The following is a 16329-nucleotide window of genomic DNA, read 5'->3' on the forward strand; positions in this document are numbered from 1 at the left end:
CATAGCAGATTAACTGGAATGTTACATATGAATTGCTTGTCAAGATGATTCCATCAGGCATTTCTTGGTAGTGTTTATCACTGTCATCAGTATTGAGTCAAGACATTCAGGCTTTGTTTTGTCTCTTGTTCTATAGCCAGAAAAACGTAATCGTTTACCAGGTACAAGCTTTGTTGCTAGCTAACACCATTAGCTATTTCCAATAGTAACTGGGAAACATGAATCTTTTAATAACAAAAATAATCTGTATTTGCCAGATCTATTGGTTGTAGTTTGATGTGACAATTCCTATACACGTGGCACAAAACATTGCTTTTCCTTTCATCATTTAACAAAACTCAGGCTGTTGAGACACTACTTGAGTACTCGCTGCTTCAAAATCTTATTTTGCTTGGAAGACTTGAAGATTTAGGAGAAAAATATAATAATATTGCTTTAATCATTCCTATCCTTAAATAAAAATTTATTTTATTAATTTTTAATATCTTTCTGAAATAGGGAAATGCAAAATGATCCCATAAAACATCTTATTCATAACTGCATTTTTAATGACCATTTTGAATATAATTTTGAGGAATTAGTTAACAGAACTTGAATTTTAACAATGGCAAGTACAAATGCTTTTATTTTTCCATTTTTTACCGCTTTTTTGGGGGGTAGCTATATACTTGTGCAAAGAGATTAATATTTTTTTTAAAAAAAAAACCCAACTTACTGGGGAAGAAAACTCTGGATTTGAATTTGTTGCCAGATATTTCATTTTCAGCAACCTCCCATCTTCACCAGTGATGGCAGAAGTGGCTATGAATGACATGGTAGCTTCCTTCTGGGTTTGAATTTATACAAGGCTGCATAGAAGGAAGCTGAGAGCGAGAAGTAAGCAAATACAGGGAGGCACTCGCCCCTCGGTATTTCTGTTGGATGGCATCATCTGTCTGAATAAAATTAATTCTGCTAGCCTTTTTGGGTGCCCGCATAGCCACAGCTTTGTTTTTAGCTGTGGACTTTTGCGTGAAATTGCTTGTCTTGAACACCATGGGTCATGCCTAAATTCAGCCATAGCAATTCACATGTGATAATTTTTTTTTAAGTCAGATCAACATTTGACTTAAAGCAGATCTGTTTTGTTATGAAGTTCAGCCAAATGGGTCAGCAGGTATAAAATGCAGCAGCACTTCTGTTGAGCACCCATGTGGTTCTTGACTTACACCTCATTTTCTTGCTCTTATATCTGCACTGGGTCCCATTGCATAAGTTAGAATTCTGAGTTTCCATTTTAAAAACAAGAATCATCAGAGGATTGTCTCCAGTATCTTATAAAACCCAGTCTGTTTCCGCAACAGTAGCTTTTACAGCAAATCTGGATCTGAAGCCAACAGGGGGGAAACTAAGTGTAGGAAAGCCCGTCTTTTCAGAAACACGTGTGCAGTTCCTGAGAATTTCCCAGTGGGTATGAGTGCGAGCTGAGCCTGCAGAGCAGCCAGGCCTAATTCAAAGGATTAGCTTCTATTCAGTCTTCCCCATCCCACTTTCATGTAGAAAAAAGATACATATGTGGAATTGTGTAATTCTTCCATTGCAGGATAAGATGAGAGAGAAGCCTGGAAGTTGGTGAATTGCTCAGATACGGCTGTAATTGCTACATTGCAACTCAGTATTAAGTCTTTTAATGGTAGACTTACATCAAAATTCAGCAGTTAAAATCTGTTTACTTTCACTCTGAAATGTTCTGATTTTTTTTTTCAGGTTAACAAACAGAAATATTATTCACAAAATGCCTGAATGGACTCTAATTGCTATTGTTTTATTATCTGTGTAAGTACCCTTTAATGTCAAATATTCTTATACACAATGGTCTTAACTAACCTATTGAGACAAGATTTAATTTTCCAATAAATGGAGGGAAAGATTTCTTTAAATTAACTGGGGAATCAACCAGATTAATTTTTTCATGCAAATGAACTAAATTCTCTTGACAAAGCAGGATTGTCCCACTTGCAACAACATGTTAACAACTTAATGTTATGTTAAAAAAACAAAAGTTAAGCTTTAGGGATTTTTAAAGAGGGCTGGTGGGGTGAAGGAGGAGTATATTTCACTCTCTTCCATTTGCTGCTGACAGACATTCTTCCCCTCTTTGAGAGTAGGACAATATGTCATGTATTGCATTACTTGGATTTGGCAGAACTGTTACACTTTTCATTTCTCACTTTACTTCTGTTTTTTTTTTTTTTTAAATTCACTTTCACAATTAAAGTCAAATTATTTCTATAAAGATATGGTGTGCTTCTAATTATGCTTGTTTGAATATTCTAGCAAACTTCTTTGAGAGGGGAAAGCTTTTTTACCAACTCCTGAATTTCTGAAAGGAATACTGGGACCCAGTATTTTATTCTTATAAGGGTTAGCTTTACTGATTAAGATTATGATACTACAGTGCCTACAGTTCTCCTTAGCTTTGTTCTACTTACTGTAGAATTAAATTCTTTCTAAGGGCTTCCCTAATGGGAAACCTGATTTTATTATAGTGTCTTTCAGTAAACTTCTACACAGAGGCTTGATCTATAAAAGCTGTAGTCATATGCATCAAGAAACTTCCTTGATTTATATTTTCCAAATTCATGTACATTTCTGAAGTTAAAGATGCAAACTTTGCAGTGTGTAAAACAGACCGTTCTCTCACAAATTTATATTAAACATTTAACATTAGTTCACCTTTTAAGAAATCACTGGTGGTTTCACAGTGTCAGGCCCTGCCTTTCAGTAGGGTTAAACCATCAAGCAATCTTTGTATGTCCTTCAGCTTGAATTACAAGATTGCAAAAATCTTATTCCAGAGACTGTTTATTACCGCACTGCTGCTGCTTCTTTTGGGCTTCCTGGGTCACTGGAGCCCGTAGGACAGAGAAATTCTTACAGACATTCACAGGTCAAGAAGTGTTGTGGGCCAACCTTGTAGCATCCCCAGCACTGCACTTACTTTCCTTGATATTACCTCAGTCTGACACATTGTTCTGGCGTTGCTGTCCCAAGGAAGGCTATACCAGCAGGCATTAGAGTAAGCCTCAGCGAGCCTTACATCTGTGTCACCCAGCCAGATACCGCTCAAATGATTCATTAAATCAGAACACAGAAAGTAACTTTACTTGAATGCCTTGGCATAAATTTTTTATCAACTATAAGAACAAATCTTTTGTCATTTTTACTATATATTCTTATGGTTGAATTGGTAATTTGTGAAACAGATCTTATGAATTTTTCAAGTAGTTTCTGTACATTTAAGGAAATGGCGACTCGTTTGATCAGAAGTTAAAATATGTTGCTGCTCTCTCTGTGTATGATGAGCTCTGAATGTTTACATACTTAATGATTGTTTTACAGTTGCTTTAAAATGTTGTACAAGTAGCAGACAGTCTTGGTAGCAATCAGTAGAAGCAGAGAACCAAGTCTCTTTTTACTTTTGCTTTCTAACGGTCCACCCCCAAACAAATGAATTATATTTGATGCTAAAAAAGAGTAGATTTTATTTCTAATATTATTCTAGTGAAATCATGAATAAAATTTGTGTAGAGTTCAGCTTATTGTAAGGTTCTTGCAAGCTCGTGATCTTTAGATTTTGAACAATTTCTCTCAGCCCCCTCTTAGGAGAGGATGTGGAAGGATGTAGATGGGGCAGAATGAATGTTAGGATTGCTCTAAGATGATGATGAGTGTTGCATCATTTCCAGAAAGATTAAAACAGAACATTTAGTTGTTTGGGAATTATAATCAAACTTAACTATTTAGTGGAAGACAGAAGTGTGCAGGGAAAAGCTACTGAGGATCTGGGCAACCCTTCACAGACAGGTCCTCAGATTGTGGCCCTTTCTCACCTCCTGCAGTCTGCCAAGGAATCTTTCATATTGCTCATAAAAAGAATTACACTCTATTCTTAGCTATACTGAGAGGTGATGCATGTTGCAGCACACGTAATGTCATTTAGATTGCTGAGTTGTATGGGGCCTGAGTCAAAGTGGCTCTTTACTAGCTTCTGTCACTGAAAGAGGTGAACATTTTCACAATATGTATTCACGGGTCTTGACTTGATCCCAGACATAGGATGGACATTTTAGTCCTAATGCTAAACAGTGAAGTAGCATAAGCAACACCTCAGAAGAGGATAATACTTCCTTTTTCCAGGAGGATGAAAGTCCATATTACAGGTACCCTGAGGTGCAGGAGGTATAAGAACAGAGACTACAGAAGGCAGAGTGAGCATGGGATTTCAGGGTATACCTCAAAAGAAACTAGTTAGACCTCAAGTATTTTTTGGTTTGTTTGGAAGGGCACAGGGTTGTTTTGTTTAAAGTAGCAACTGTTGGACTTTGCTTGCACCCCATTTTGTGCATAGATATTGTGGCTCACCACTTCCTTCTCATACATGGCTAGCGTGTGCTAGGAGTCAGTATACTTAACTTCACAGTGCACTTTCAGAGTGCCCCAACCCTTTTTGTGATACACTACTACTGGGCAGAATGACTATTATCATTGCTGCTGTATTGAATTCAAGTGTCATCACTGCTTAATACTTTGTACTATGTTATGAAAATGCTATCCTCTCTTCATGGGAGTGTGCATATTAACTCTTTGTAGGATACAGCATGTTGGGTAGTCATAACACCTAATTTTGGTGCTTAAGTTGGACCTAGTCTCCCTTTATAGTCTGGTGGTCCTCAAGAAGCTATTAAAAGTACTTATGTGCCCTTGAGTCTACTGACTACTAAAGAAACCTGGGCTTCTAATTCATTGCTTTGAAATAAAGTGCCTGAAACTGGACAATGTGACTGTCTTTCTCAAAGTATAAAATATTAGGGATTGCAACAGTGGAGCATTGCCTGTTCCTAGTGAACAGCTGGATTTATTCAATCAAATTATCATATAAAATATGAACAGCCAGTCTCAGCCTTTATTGAAAATCTAGCCTGAGGCACTCCTATCTTTATGACCAGCCCATTCAGCAATGCTGTATCGACCTTCTTAGACTACACTTTCACAGCCAGAGAATTATGTTCAAATAATTGCATTCGTGCCTATCGTGGAATGGGTGACTCTTTAAAATGATCTGTAGGTCAAATTTCTTATTTATCTGTCACTTGTAATAATTTTGGCAGTGGTAGATTTCTGTGTCTTCCTGTTGCCATGTTTAGTATGTTAAGCAGAATATTTTTATAGTAATAGCTGCTTTATAATGTAATGTAAACTAGAATACAGAAGTTGCATCTTTTTCCCCCAAAGAACTTTGCAAGATACCAAATGAAGCAGATAAATAGATACAAATACAGTAGTGCAAGAAAGAATGGAGAAAGCAGGGGGAAGATTGGTTGCTATACAAGCATGGGCACTTGCTGTTTTTAGTGTATACCCCTGGTACAGTCTAATGGAAAGCTTTCAAGATATTTTCAGGAAATGTCTGCTTTCATCTTACTTATCTGAGCTGGCTGGTTCCAGTGAACTGTGGTCAGCTTCATCTACAAAGCCTATGCAAGAGGTTTCCCCACTAAAAGCTTTGAAGCATTTCAAAATGTTCTGGGATTAGTTTATAAGCATTTGGCTGCAGTATTTAAACAAACTCAAAATGACCATGATCACTAAACAAAAGCCATCATTATATGCGTGCAGCCACTTTAGATAAATGTGTCATGTGGAGATGTACTCTAGAGGTTTACTCTCTTGGAGATAACAGTTCAGGAACTGGAGAATCTTGGGTTCAAGTACGCGTTTTTACTTCTTTGTGCACAAGAGCACATCTATTGCTCAACACTGACATTTCTAAATTATTTTAAGAGGAATTCAGATGTTTGTGATATCACTACTGTGTTCTTGTCTGAAAATGTCTGAATGTTTGAAATGTACAAATGTAATAGACAAATACATATTGGATTTGAATCAGACTTGCAGAGTGACTCTTTTTCCTACAGAAACCACATGCAAGTCAGCTGGATGATCTTTTGTTTAGCAAGTCTGATGTTAGGAGATTGGTTTCAGCTGAGAAAAATCATTTATCATTAAGCTAGAAATATAATTATTTCCCATTTTGAAACAGAGTTTGCAGGACCAAAAATCAAAAAAATCTTTCTTTTTATAAAAGTGTTTGAATGTGGCCATAGTATTGTCTCTAGTCTTGATCTCTATCGGTAGAGTTATATTCTTGTGTGACATAGAGAAAAGGCAAGTTTGTCTTAACACATTAAAAAATTAAGAAGTATATTCTTCCCTTTTGCTCTCTTAATAATTTTATGTTGTCATTTGGTGAGTGTGAACTCAAATAGGTTTTCTGTTAAGCAGTTCTTACTTATCAGCACTTTCCAAACAAATCAAATCTGCTTATTTGGCATAATGTGGAGGAGATCAGTATTACTTTACTTCCTCCTAACATGTTCCAGTATTACTTAGGAAACATATATAGAACAGTATTTTGAGGAATTTGTAGTGTTGTTAATTGGGACATGAATCAGTGCCAGCTTTAAAATTAATTCAGTATCTTCATCATTCGTAAGGGAGAAGACAGAAGAAGAAGCCTTAGTTTCAAAGAAGGTATTTCTCCTTGCACAAAAAGCCCCCACTGTGTTGGGTAGTGCTGTTAGGCAGGAAAGCGACTACTGTGGATTTCAGTGCAGCACACCCAGATGCAGTCTTTTTACATTCTAGTATTTCTCATGGATGGCCTTCTGAACAGGAGATTTGGATGTGCTGTGTAACTTTCATGCATGCCCAGCACAAACTCCCCGAGATGAGTCCAGGGTAATTAGTTCCCCTTCGCAGTTCTGGTCCTTGACCTCATCAGCAGGAGCAGAGCCTCAGCACACGCTGTCTCCTGGACTTCTGTTGCATGGGACCGGGGGGGGGGTTGGCTCAGGAAGCTGTCTTCTCTGCACCTGCCAGTTTTGCTGCCTATTGCAAGGGAAGAGCAGGGTCATGGCTTTCTGCCAAGTGTCTTGGAAATCCCTCCAGGAGATAGAAATCTATGTGTTCTCAGCAGCTGTAGGTGTGGGCATTCAGACTGAAGTCATGCCCAACTGTGCAGAGCTGGTGTGCAAAGTGCATCACCAGCTATAAATTGTCCTTCATGGTGGTGGTGTTCTGACTAATTTTGGAGCTTCTGCTTTAGTCACCCTTGGGAATTTTATATTCCAAATGTACTTGTGAATTAAGAATATGGTAGTAGGGAAAGTACTTTCCTCTGCCACTTCATTTTTGCCTTTTGCGTGAGTAAACGAGATTTTTGTTGCAACTTCAGTTTCAACCCTCTGGAAGATAGCATGCTAGATTTCAGAAGACTGCTTTATCATGTCTCTTTGGGGAGCTAACTCGGTCAGTGAAGTTCATGTCCTGTTGAACTCTGTGCCACAACTATGTGCTGATCAAGCAGATGGAAAAATTGCCCAGAGAGAGAACTGTTTTAAATTTATATTTCTTGAAAAGGTATATATTTAGATTTCTTTTGTAGCGTCGTATTTTTCCTCTTGCCATAATTGCTGCAAACAGCTTTGCTTATTGGAAGTCATGTCATAGCGCAGAATAAGTTGTACAGTTACACGGTAATATAGACAGTTCTGAACTAATGCTGCGAGACATGAGTAATCCATACTGTTAACAGCTACCCTAAACTTAGTTTTAAACTAAATGTATTTTAACTTCCACTGAGTAAACGGAACTGTTAATTTTGCAACTGAATCCTGAAACTGTAGCTCTATCAAAATATACTTGCTTCCTTATTAATAATTAATCTTAATACAGTCAGTGCAAACATTTTTTTTATCATGAAACATTACCCATCTGTTAAAAGGAAAACATGACTTTGACACACACTTGCATCTCTTATATTCAGAGTTTTAACTTTATCTTAGTAAACTTTCTAAAGAACAGCCTACATTAATGGGGACATGACACAGAGGCAGTGGTTTTGACTTACAGTAAATTTCATCGTAAGATGGAAATCAGTGTTGATTTGGCTTGTTGTTTCTGAACCAAGAAAAATTTGAAGGTACTCATCATTGGAAAGGTTACGATGGCTTTCCAGCACGTGATCCCCAGGTATTTTGTGCCAGCAGAATTTTTAGCATGAGTTCTGGATTAATTTGTTTGGTTCTATGAATGGAGTCATAATAGTACCTCTACTAGGCTAAGTGGTGTGTCTTACTCTTCGTTAGCACTGAAATAAATTGTGCCCAAAGTACAAGTATTATATTCCTTATCTCTTCTGGAACCACTGTAACAGAAAAACTTTGTAGAAAATCCATGAAAGACCAGTATCTTTTGAAGATCTAATCATTCCTCTCCTTATGATGCTTGATGCAGATTATGGAATGTAAAACCTTATAATGCCAGACAGTAAAACAGACTGTCTAGAAAGACGGTACTTCATTCAGGAGAGTCTACCTGCCTTTGTCATATTGCTGTTGAAAGTGTCAGACCTGACACGGCAGACAATATTTTTGCTATGAAGTGTATAATGGTTTTTAAGGGGGAGGAATCCTGAAAGTGATTAAAAAGATCTTAAAAATCTCGCTTTATAAATGAATAATGTCTTAGGAAACAAAATCAGTTGACTAATTGAGTTGTTATAATGTGCTTGGATCAGAACGGTGGTCCACAGACCTACTTAAAGACCCGTGCGCCAAAGATCTATATCTAGGGGGAAATGGACATGGGCATTTGATTAGCTTTCAATATCAGTAATGTTATGTTGGAGAGTGTTGGTGTTCCTGTAATTTTCTACAGTGACTAGGGACAAACTAAATTACTCAGAGGCATGAAGAATTTGGAGGGGAGAGGGGAAGATTGCAACTAATTAATTCAGAGAAGACACAAATTGTTTTCTATGTAATAACTGGTAGTGAGCAGTACACTAATGAACTGGAGACTTGTTTTCATTTCCTAATGCTGTAGGAATTGAGTGCAAAGGAATTTTGGACTCAAACTCATTAGTTTTTTACTTCTTGAGATATAAAAATATTTTGACACCCAGTGATCTCATTCAGTCTGGCAATTAAGTTCTGATCCTCATGTGGGATGTTAACAGTAAAGGCAGAAAATGTACAGGAGGAAGGAAGGAAATACATGTCACTGACAAGAAGATGATGTATCTGTAGGCGATGGGCTATGATGAAGCCCTCAGAATTTATAGACGATCCAAGCTAGCACTTTTAGAATCAGGGTGCAAGTGTCTCTTTTGACACAAAGTGTGTAATTAAACTACATACTTGGGATAAGACAACAACCATCAGTTAACCAGGATGTTGTATAACTAAACATAAAATAACTATATAGTCATAAAATTATGCATGGCATAATACAAAGAAACTAGAAAAATCATGTCCATAACAGTAGATGTTCTTCTCTTCCCATTCCTTCCCAAAAGTAAAAGTGTGCTTTAATTGGCTGGTAGCAAAAGAGCTAACCAGTTTATGGGAGCTTAGTCCAGAAATTGCAAAGTGTAGATGTATAATTACATACCATTTGGTGCAGAACCAGTATTGGTGCAAAAACTGAGCAGATGCTTGGTTGTTTAGAGCCTTGGGATTTCAGTATGTTTCATTTCATTTTGATGTATACAACGCCTGTACCCTGTGTTCCACAGAAATGCATCTATCGCTCTATTTCTTCCGCCCTCTCTATCCATCTGAAAATTTTAAGATGACACTGAATAGATCCAACTAATTCATCATAAAACCGAGTATTTCTGAGATGAGATGTTCAGTTTTTTAGAATCATAAAGAATAGCTGAAATTCACGTGGCTCTTCATTTTTGTTTCAAACCTCATCATGTATTCTGGATTTTTTTAGGTATACGTTAAGGTCAGTGTACTTTCAGAAATGAGTGTTAATAGCATTCTTCTGTTATAGAGATGGTAAAATTGAGATTAAGAAACAAAAAGTGATTTACTGGAGATCATAAAGTCAGTAACAGATACTGAAATAAAACAATTAAACAGGGAAAGTGTTTGGGGCTTTTTTTGGTTTCCTTTTTTAAACGTACTGTGAGCTGGCGTGTCTGGGAAAAAGGTGCTTAAGAATCCTTAACTTTTGGGCATTTTTAAGAACCTCATTTTGAGAGGTCCAAAACTGCACTGGCATTTGTTTTCAAAACTGGGAACAGCAGGTAGAAAAATATTGAGGTCCTTATGTTTAACTTCTGAAGAAAAAAAATTTGAACACAGTGGAAGCAAGTCTATTCCTAGCATGTCTCTTATACCCAGCTGCGTTATTCCAGGTGTTTGATCTGTGTATTGGACTGAAAGGCAGATATTCAAGTTACAATGTTAGAAAGTTGTGAAACTAAACTATGACCAATTTTATGGTCATTGTTTCCATAGTAACTGAGTACTGGTGAGTACATTTTATGAAGTCAAGTATCGACAAATTATTTACCTAAGGGTATTGCATTATAGCTGTTTTAACTGTAAACCAGTATGTTTTATTTAATCTTTATTGAATTTTTTTTTTGCGTATCACTGAGATAATGAATTGATAGGAGTAGATTACCAGTATGTGGCAGCAAAAAAGTACAGCAATTGCAAAAATGGATGTATATGAAACAATGTTTAATTCATAAAAATGTACCAGGTTTGTATATAAAGGCATCTTTTAGGTATTAAATTCTCCTACTGTATGTGCACAATAATTTATACAACAGTGTATATTTTACAAGGTACTTACAGGGTTCAGACTCTAAAAAGCTTACATCTTAGCATTTTTTAATCTTACAGAGACTTATACCTGTGCTTAATTTCATGCAGCAAAGTAACCCAAAGACTTCAACGGCATAGATTCCAGTATTTGAGAGATGTCACAGGAAAACTTTGTGGAACATAAAAAGTAAGAAATAGAGGACTAAAAAGGATGAAAGGTTCAATTTTAAAATACATTTTAAATTTATTAAATCTAAAGTTTTGACTACATTGAAAAAGAAGGAAAAATGGGAACAAATGGTAGGACTGAGAAGTACCTTTGATCTGTCAGCTGGTTAGCAGGAAACAGGCTTCAGATAAAAGGAGCTCTTTAAATAAGGCCTGTCCTTGAAATGTGTACGTAAGAAACTTAGATTTGTTAGAGAGAAACAGCTGATAGTGATTTCTTCTGGGTTTATATTGTGAACTTTTTTTGCCTTGGTTTTATGCAGGTAAGTAAGCTAAATCAAAACCTTTTGGAACAAATCCCTGTACAAACGTAAGTGCTTTAAATGGCTACAATACAAATGTATTGTAGATGTTCTCATACTTCATGTTTGGGAACTAACGGTGTAGTAATAGCATGGAATATGGTAATGTAGAGGTGGGTACCATACAAATACCATTTGTTGGTTTGGTTTTTATTTCTTTTTTTAAACCATCCTGCAATCATATTTATTAATACAAAACGGTGAAATACAATCTCTGATCCTGCTAAACTTTGTATGAAGAGTACTGTGGATCAGAAACCATAGATGGCGTTTATCTGGTTTTGATGCTTCCTTAGTCGTCTTGTCTGGCTAGAGGTTTTTCCAAACCACTGTTAAAGAAACCTGGAAACTCTGTTTTGCATATGATTGCCCAAGTAATTGGGTTTTTTTTGCCAGACCTCTATGACATTTGTGTTGATGGCAGTCTTGGTAGCCATTTTAAAATAAATAAGTGTTTGAAAATAGAGTTCCTAAATATCACTATAACAGGAGGCAAACAGAACCATTACGAATTATTGCTATGGCTTTAAAGGAGTCACGGGTCCCTGAATTTTTGTCACTGGCATTGTAACATCAAAGCATTTCCAGGGTGTCTTTCTCATTAGACAGGCTAAGCCTCGGTTAAATCCAGTGATCCCCGAGTACTTAATGAAGGCAACTGCTTAGTATTACAGGATCAGCATAACGCTACTAAATGCTTGTAGTGAAGTGTGATGTCATTTTCCACCTGCTGAACGTTCTGAAATGTGTAGTTCCTTTCCTGGACAATTGCCGAGGGAACTGGCTTTATTTTATGTGTGCATATATAAGGTCAGGAAACGTGCTCAGAGAAACGTTATAGGAGTGATACTGTGTGAGAAGAAAGAGTGTTGGTGCTTGTATTGCAAAGGTGAAAATAATTGTATAAAACAATAGACTTGTAAATTTTCTGTCAGCTGAGTATAAATTGTCACTATCATGTTCATGTGCTCACAGGGAACTGAAATATGGGGACAGTGAGAAATGCTGTTTTCTCGTTACTTTCTGAGAAGAATTATATAATTAATTATGTTGTGCTAAAATAGTATGAGTTACATGAACTGAGAGTTTCAGATGATTATCTAATTTTTGAGGCATTTTAAATTTAATTTTTTCAGTTATTTGTATATACAGTGTACCTTCTAAGGCATGTCGTCTTCAAGTATACAATGTACAGAAGTGACACAAATAGCACTAAATGGCTATACTAAATTGTTATACCATTTGATGAAATGTCTCACTGTAGGTTCTTTGAACACTATGTATTTTCAGACTTATTTTGGGTGTTCCTTTGCATTAGAATTTTGGTTTGCCTGTAAAATTAATTACTGACCTAATGATGTAAATAGAATTTTTTTTATATATAAGAAAGTGTTTTACTTGTCCTTCATTAAAAGTCAAAGGTCTTCTATCTTACAGGGTTAATACTTTGAGGACAGCCTGAATTTACTTGAGATTTTTCCTTTTCTGTATCTTGTTTCAGTGCAACATTATTATAAAATCTTTTCACTGCAGGATCTTTGAAGTTATACAGCTGTCTAAGTAACAGCTGGCAGGTGTTGGAGTGATCCTTAACTTTCAGGGGAGAGGAAAAAACTGGCATAAACAATACATCCTGCTATTCATGTAAATAGTTTGTTTGTTAGGTTAAAAAAAAAATTACAAAGATCCAGAACGTCTGCATTTTATTAAATCCATTTGAAATAAACAGTTTCTGTACCTGATCAGGTAGCTATAGGTCTGTTTCCTCAACACGTCTCCCCTGCATAGTACAATTAAACATTGGAGTGCCTTTCAAAAAAATTCCCTAATGCAACTTAACAGAAAACAAAAAATGAACACTCATATGGTATGTTAGAGTAGAACCAGCAAAGTATTTTGCAAATGTTGGCTCGGCTCCAAAGCCAGTGTGAGGAGAGCATGATGTGACAGGGGGGAACTCTGCTGCGCAGCCTGGTCCCATGGGCCTGACCCGACTCCTTGACCACCATCCAAGAAGGCAGGGGGTTTGGAGCTGGCACAGCTTTAGGTGTGCCTCAGGATGAGTTCTGAATTGCCGGTTGCCTATTTGGATACAAATAACTGTTTGGGGGCAGGAGGGGAGAGGAAGAAAGCAAGGCGGGGTGGGGGGTGGGGGGGAAGGCAAATCTGTTGTCTCAGTTGTTAGTAAGCGCTTTTATCAAATAGTTAGATAAACCCTTGTTACTGTAGGTACACTTTCTTTTTACTGTTAGTTGTATCCATCCGGCTGCACCACAAGTAGATTTTGGCCCCGTTAAAAGGGAATGGAAGTTGACTTATGTCTGGACACCAACTATATGAAAAGTGTGTAGAAGGTGAACTTTAAAAGAAGAAAAATACATATTTTGTGTAAGTATATACATAAACATGTATCAAAGAACATTTTTTTGTGAACAGACTTGTAGAAGCTGCATAGGAAAAAATTAAGGCAGTGGAAATAATTAAGAAAGTTAACTTTTGAATGAACCTTAAGTTTTGCCACATACTTGGATTATGTAGGAATTCCAGTCGTTGATTTTGAATCAGTGTTTGTTGCATTGATTTAAATGCAGTGGACAAAAATTTTAAACTATGAATAATTTAGTTTCTGTTGCCATCAGAGGATTAAAGTGTCTGTGCTGGATTCTGTGGACAAGTCGGTACACAATAATGAAAGGAAGTTAAATAATAAATAAAATATAAGTTGCACTTTAGCTACAAAATTCTTGTCTTTATGATGAGAATAGGATCTTCAGGCTATATTACAACTAGACCAGAAGTAGCATTTTTCCTCAATAAGAAAATTGCCTGTTTATTTCTGTCAGTTGTTATCATTCAACCGTAGGCTTTAGAGTGTTTTATTTTTCATTAAGAAAATAGAATATAAGAATAAATTTGGGGAGATTAAAGAAAACTGCCCCTGAGTACTGACTTCTCTCTTTGACCAATGGGATATGCTAACAAAGGGCCCCAAATTAGAGGTTGCTTTAATTGCAGAGCTGCAAATAACATTGATCATAATTACTTTTTTTTCAGAACTAGTATAGTTTAATTTAAAAGAAGACTTAATTCCAGAGATATATTTAAATACTTCCACATCTTGTTTGCAAGTTAGGTGCTTCCAGTTCAAGATTGTCTGTCAAATATTAATGTGTTCTAATGGAAAATGTTCACTCTAGAGACAATCTTGCTTTTAAGGGCTTTTTTTAAATGTTGAGCTTTTTAAATCGTGCTCAAACTAAAGTTATAAGAAACAAGTGGGGTTTTTTTAACTGAAACTGTGAGCTAAATTACATAAGTTGAGGCTGTAAAGTGTTCTAATTTCTGGGTGTATGTTAAGATAGTATGATTGTGCAACCACTTAATCATACCAAAGATTATAATTTTTTTAAGCTCCCTGCTGTTGCATCTTTAACTTACAACTATGTTCACGTTGTGCTTCAGATCAGCTTCCTGTCTGATACTAACTGCTGCCTGCTGAATACATTATACGTTAAGGTCTGTGGAAATCCCTGCTGTGATTTAAGATACTTAACTAACAAAATCACTGTCCCTAGACAAGTGTGCTGTGTCCAGCGATACAGTGGTATGTGAGGGACTCTACCTCAAATTAAGCAAGCGGCCAATATATTGTGAAGAACATTCAGAATTGCAGCGATGCTTTGACTTACTCTGTCAAAATGTCCAAGCACCTTTCGGTAGGGGATCATGAAATGGATAAACACGGCAAGTGTTTCAGTTCACCCCCTCAACTGAAGCACTGTTATTAAGTGATTGATACATTGGCGACATTCCAGTTATATGTACTGGCAGACAGTCTACGGGCTGCAATGCACATCTATTTCAATGAGGTTTGTTGCTGATTTGTAACACTTGTTGTATTGACTCAGTCTAGCCATTTGTCTTAAAACAGTTACTTTTGTTTAATCAGTTGTGTTGGGCACTTCCTTCATAGGAGCATAATTAAAATGGAATCTAAGACTGCATTCTATAAAACTGCTATATTAAAAGAATGGCATTTCAGATTAATAATATTTTTATTGCATTGCTATTGCATTGCCCATCAAATCTGTAATATAACAGTAGTGCAAATATATTTGAAGTATTCAAAAAAAACAAAACAAAACAAAAAAAAAACACAAACATGAAACCAAAACACTCCAGTCGTTTGACACAACAGAACAAGTTATAATGGCATAGTAGTCCCCATCCACTCATTTAACATGGCTTTATCTGCTTCTAGAGGATTTTTAATATTAAATGAGGTGAACTGTTACTTAGAGTGACCTGGAGTATCATACTGATACTTAGTTTTTATAAATCTGCTCAAAAGTTTATTTAAATCTGTAGATGAGGTTTTGTGCTCTCTTCTACTTGCAGTGCAGGGAGTAGGAAATTTACTGTAGACAGCTGCTGAAGGAGTCTTGAGCTGTTGATGAAATTGAAGTACCTTGTATTACTGAAACAACCTTAGGGGGTCCTGCCCAAGTAATGGGGTCCTCTTTGGTACTGTCCTATAACCCGCCTTTGGTCCAAGAAGTGGTACAGTGTGCTCAGCTCGGCCGTCCACATGTCTAGTGCAGAAGGGCTTGTTCTGGGCTCCTCGGTGGCGCACCTTTTCACCAGTCTTCCACAGGATCAGTTTGAAAAACGATTCCTCTCCTACCACTTGCCAGCTGACATTGCTGCATACAGCTTGTTTTGATCCATGTGCTACCATTCCAGTCCTTTATACCTTGTAGAAGCAATCAGAGATGATTTCCCTCATGATTTTAGCTCAAAATGGTAGGTACAGAGCTGGGAAGAAGAGTATGTTACTACTCCTTGTAAATCTCAAAAGCAATTGATGTTTAGCTAATGCTGTCCCAGATGTTTACCAAAAAAAAAATATGTGGAGGGGGTAAAGGTGGAAATCTTGTATTTTTGTGGCCTTGTAACTTAATTCTTCTAAGTAGCAATTCATTATTCGTAAAGATGGGCTGTCCTATATTCACGACTTCATTTTTCCACGTCTGGAATTGACTTGTAGTAGTCTTGCAAGTGTGAGTTTTGAATGGAAATTTGACAGACTTCCAAATTAATTTCCATTATCTGTGACTCACATGATGGTG

General features: G+C 36.7%; 1 protein-coding gene across 1 annotated transcript in view; it reads left to right on the forward strand.

Moving 5' to 3' along the window:
• Positions 1 to 16329, forward strand: part of RPAP2 (RNA polymerase II associated protein 2) — a 44938-nt gene that overhangs the window by 18211 nt on the left and 10398 nt on the right. The window contains exon 11 of the mRNA XM_063343352.1: positions 1747 to 1815. Within this exon, the coding sequence (XP_063199422.1) occupies positions 1747 to 1815 (69 nt within the window). The remainder of the gene's footprint in view (positions 1 to 1746; positions 1816 to 16329) is intronic.

Source organism: Chroicocephalus ridibundus, chromosome 8 (assembly GCF_963924245.1).
Source record: "Chroicocephalus ridibundus chromosome 8, bChrRid1.1, whole genome shotgun sequence".
Classification (NCBI taxonomy): domain Eukaryota; kingdom Metazoa; phylum Chordata; class Aves; order Charadriiformes; family Laridae; genus Chroicocephalus; species Chroicocephalus ridibundus.